Source organism: Nematolebias whitei, chromosome 16 (assembly GCF_014905685.2).
Source record: "Nematolebias whitei isolate Nwh7 chromosome 16, NemWhi1, whole genome shotgun sequence".
NCBI classification, from domain to species: Eukaryota; Metazoa; Chordata; class Actinopteri; order Cyprinodontiformes; family Rivulidae; genus Nematolebias; species Nematolebias whitei.
This window is the reverse complement of record NC_056513.1, coordinates 37,809,355-37,813,979: the sequence shown is the minus strand read 5'-3', so window position 1 is coordinate 37,813,979 and position 4,625 is coordinate 37,809,355. Positions and strand designations below refer to the sequence as shown.

Below are 4,625 nucleotides of genomic sequence, written 5' to 3'. Positions count from 1 at the left end.
GAGGTTCAGTTCAGGGACCACAGAGGTTCAGTTCAGGGACCACAGAGCTTCAGTTCAGGGACCACAGAGCTTCAGCTGATTGAACACAGTTGAAGTGAGTCTGGAGTCACTCGTATGAAGCATTAAATCCACTTCTCGTGGTTTCCTTGTTTCATGATTTGCTCCACCGTCTGATTCTGTGACTGCTCTTCTGCTTGAATCTTTTCAGTTTTCTCTAACAGAGCTGACCTGTCCTCACACTTGTTGTCTGTCCTCAGGACGCGCTGACCCTCCATAAGCCTCATGGAACCACGGTCCACATCCACGTCCTGGCTGTCCACCGGACGTTCCGGCAGCAGGGAAAAGGCTCCATCCTCATGTGGCGCTACCTGCAGTACCTCCGCTGCCTGCCCTACGTGCGCCGTGCCGTCCTCATGTGCGAGGACTTCCTGGTTCCCTTCTACCAGAAGTTGGATTTCAAGGTGCTGGGCCCCACTGACATCACTGTGGGGCCCCTCACCTTCATAGAGATGTTCTACCCAGTCAGGGGCCACGCTTTCATGCGTCGCAACAGTGGCTGTTGAAGCCAGAGAAAGAGGACTCTTCACTGTCGTCGGCGAGTTGGACCCCGACGCCGTTTGGAGGCAGAGGAAAGGGAGGCCAAGTATTTTGTTGTTTCCATGGAAACGGCGTGTCCATCACTGAGGCTGAAACTTGTTCATCAAACGGACACAGAAAACACAAAACTGGAGGCGACGCCTGTGACTGAGGACACGTCAGTTTGTTTTAAATGGAAGAACTTTGAGAAAGAACGTCACAGATTCAATGACCTTTTTGTAAATGACATTCTGTGAACTGCCGCACATTAATTATTCTTTAACAGCCTTTTTTTAATAGTCTAACATCATTTGTTTCTCTGTGAAGTTCATTAAAGTACAGTGAGTAAATAAAACAGTACACCGATCACTCCATTCAGGTCAGATGTTTAATAACTCCAGTACTTGTACAAAGTGTACAACAGTACCTCTGTTAGTTTATTGTAACATAAAGTCTGTTCTCTTCACCTCTCAGGCCTCGAACTAAAGTTTTTGTTTTGTATCACTTTTGTTTCTGAAGTAATAAAGTTTTATTTTTTTTATCTTTTGCTTTCATTGACATTTACGTGCCGTTACATATTTCTTCTGGAGCTTTCCGTTTGTTTTTAAACCAATAAAACAGCCTCAGTTTGGAGGAATAAAGTTCAGGCTGACTGATGAGCTAAAGGCTAGTCTGAGCCGGTCAAGATCGAAGGCTTGCTGCCGTCTTACCTCCAGAATGTCTCAGCTCTGCACATGACCACCTGAATACACCGTTGTCAGTTTCACCCAACATGGCTACGTGCAAGACAAACGTGGCAGCAGCAGCTAGCTGTAGCAGAATCGGTCAACGTGTCACACGCTGCAAAGATTTCCTAAAACAAGCATTTTAAAAGTTGATTTTTTTGTCTTAAAAACTTAATTCTGAATTATTTTGTAGCGAGTCATGCAGACGCTGTCATTTAAACCTTTAAACCACATTCAGTCGAGTCCCAGGGCTGCATGAGACATGCTACAGCTAGCTGCTGCTGGTGCTCTGTTTGCTTTGTAAACAACCACAAAATCCAAAGTAAACGTTTGCACACTGGGAAATTGATGGCAACTGTTTATAAAATTACGTTAAAGTTTTTAAATCAAGTTCACTTGCTGTGGCGCTGCTAGAAGAAGTGAGCAGCCTAAAGAAGAACAATGACTCGTTTTAGCTGCGTTATGACCAAACTGTGCCATTTAAGAAGAGGCAAGATAAATTTGATAACTTTGACACAGAAATCCACCGAAAACGAGCTGAAACATCCCTTTAAATTTGATGGTTTTGTAAGCATTACTCCCCAACCAACATCAAAATGTGGGTGGGAAAGGTGAAACACCCACACCTGCCTCCACCCTCATTTGCTCCACTCTGGGCCCTTGAGCAAGGCCCTTAACCCCCACCATCTTCTCCCCTGGGTGTCCTAGATAGCGGCTCTCTGCTCCACACAGAGGGCTGTGGTAGCTCGGTGTCTGTGGTTGTGTCAGGAAGAACATCCGACCTTAAAACAATTGTCAAGTCTTAGTGCGACTCAGTTCGCTGTGGCAACCCCTTAAGAAAGGAGCAGTCAAAGAAGAAAGAAGCAAGTATTACTCCCCCCGAAACCCTCATAATATATGCACAGTAGTCCCTCCCTACTTCACCGTTCGTTTATTGCGAACTCGCTCTATCGCGGTTTTTCAAAATAAGATTGGACATGAGACACAATTGGCTGATTGATGGATGAGCCGCACGATCGGCATGACAGTTTTATTTAAAATACTTTGTAAATTATTTTAAATTATTTAGCAGTTCCTGCACCTTTGTGCAGCCCACACTGCAGGAAAAACTTCCTGCTGCAGCTGATCTCATGCAGAGCGGAGATGGGCGTGGCCAAGAGCGCTTGCAGGTGGCAAAGAGCAGAGGAAGCAGGAAGCTGAAATCATGACGTTCTGTGCTCTTTTTGAGCGTTTAAAGTTTAGAAACATTGTTTTGAATATTGCAAGAGTGTGGGAAGGGTTTAAAACACCTTGTGTGTGTGTGTATATAATAAAATAAACTACTACTTACAGTGAGAAAATAAGTATTTGAACAACCTGCGACTTTGCAAGTTCTCCCACTTAGAAATCAAGGAGGGTCTGAACTTTTCATCTTAGGTGCATGTTCACTGTGAGAGACATAACCTAAAACAAATCTGGAAATCACAATGTATGATTTTTTAATAATTTATTTTTGTGTTACGGTTTGAACACCTGTGAAAATCAATGTTAATATTTGGTGCCGTAGTCTTTGTTTGCAGTGACAGAGGTCAAAGGTTCCCTGTAGTTTGTCACCAGGTTCACTGCAGCAGAGATTTTGGTCCATTCCTCCACAGATCTTCTCTAGATCAGCAGGTTTCTGGGCTGTCACTGAGAAACACGGAGTTTGAGCTCCCTCCAAAGATTTTCTATTGGGTTCAGGTCTGGAGACTGGCTAGTCCACTCCAGAAACTTGATGTGCTTCTTACGGAGCCACTCCTTGGTTCTCCTGGCTGTGTGCTTCGGGTCATTGTGATGTTGGAAGAACCAGCCACGACCCATCTTCAGTGCTCTAACTGAGGTCCTGGTCAAACTTAAGACAGGTCTGGACGTGTGCTGATTTAATCAGGGGAACCTTCTGTGCCATGTATGATTTTAAACTATGACGTCTTAGTGTATTACACAGTAACCATGGAAACAGTGGTGCCAGCTCTCTTCAGGTCATGGACCAGCTCCTCCCGTGTAGTTCTGGGCTGATTCTTCACCTTTCTTAGGATCATTGATACGCCACAAGGTGAGATCTTGCATGGAGCCCCAGTCCGAGGGAGATTGACAGTCATGTTTAGCTTCTTCCATTTTCTAATAATTGATCCAACAGCTGATCTTTTTTCACCAAGCTGCTTGGCAATTGCCCCATAGCCCTTTCCAGCCTTGTGGAGGTCTACAATTTTGTCTCTGGTGTCTTTGGACAGCTCTTTGGTCTTAGCCATGTTAGTAGTTGGGAGTCTTACTGATTGTGTGGGGTGGACAGGTGTCTTCATGCAGCTAACGACCTCAAGCAGGTGCTTCTAACAAGTGGAGGTGGACTCTTTAGAGGCGGACTAACAGGTCTTTGAGGGCCAGAATTGTTGCTGATTGGCAGCTGTTCAAATACTGATTTGCAACAGTAACACACAAATAAATTATTTAAAAAATCATACATTGTGATTTCCAGATTATTACTTTTTTTAGATTATGTCTCTCACAGTGAACATGCACCTAAGATGAAAATTTCAGACCCCTCCATGATTTCTAAGTGGGAGAACTTGCAAAGTCGCAGGGTGTTCAAATACTTATTTCCTCACTGTACTACTTGTGCTACTATTCCTACTTTGTGGTTTTTCACTTACCGTGAGGCTTCGGGGTACGGCTCCCCCGTGATAAATGAGGGACTCCTGTATTAGCTTAGCTTCATAGTGTTTGGGCGCAGCAGCTCCAGAAGTCTCTCCACACGAGGCCTCTTAAAGGTTTTACTCAGGTTTGTCCTCTGCAGATGTCCTCGTGTTTCAGGACGTCAAGGATGAGGAAACGTCAGTGTTTACAGTGTGGTGTTTATTTCAAACCGCTGCTTTAATGTGCACGTTCTCTCCTAAAACAAAACAAGAAGTGCCTCGGCCATTATTTTAAGGTCATCTAAAACATTCCCCTTTTCTTCCAGTAACAATAACAAAAATAAAACATTTGGTCCCGACAGCGGAGTAGCTGCAGACGACGGTCAATGCTGTGATCCAGCTGTTTTTCACATGTCGATGCTGTGATCCAGCTGTTTTTCACATGTCAAAAGGCACAGCAAGGGGACTCCATTTACAAATCCTATTTATACAAGACTTTAAACAACTTGTTTTCTGGTAAATGCCAGGTAATTGCTTAGTCAGCCCCCTGACTAACTCCCATAATCTTATTCAGTAACTAAACCCACGTAATCCTCCATGAAACTCTGTTGTGGCTTTTTTTTTTTTTTAAAACAGCTGGATCACAGCATCGACATGTGAAAAACAGCTGGATCAC

General features: G+C 44.2%; 1 protein-coding gene across 1 annotated transcript in view; it reads left to right on the top strand.

The window, feature by feature from the left end:
• Positions 1-953, top strand: part of aanat1 (arylalkylamine N-acetyltransferase 1) — a 2,971-nt gene extending 2,018 nt beyond the window's left edge. Inside the window, exon 3 of the mRNA XM_037690600.1 lies at positions 258-953. Coding sequence (XP_037546528.1) covers positions 258-563 — 306 coding nt within the window. The 3' untranslated portion in view covers positions 564-953. The remainder of the gene's footprint in view (positions 1-257) is intronic.
• The last annotated feature ends 3,672 nt before the right edge of the window (positions 954-4,625 follow it).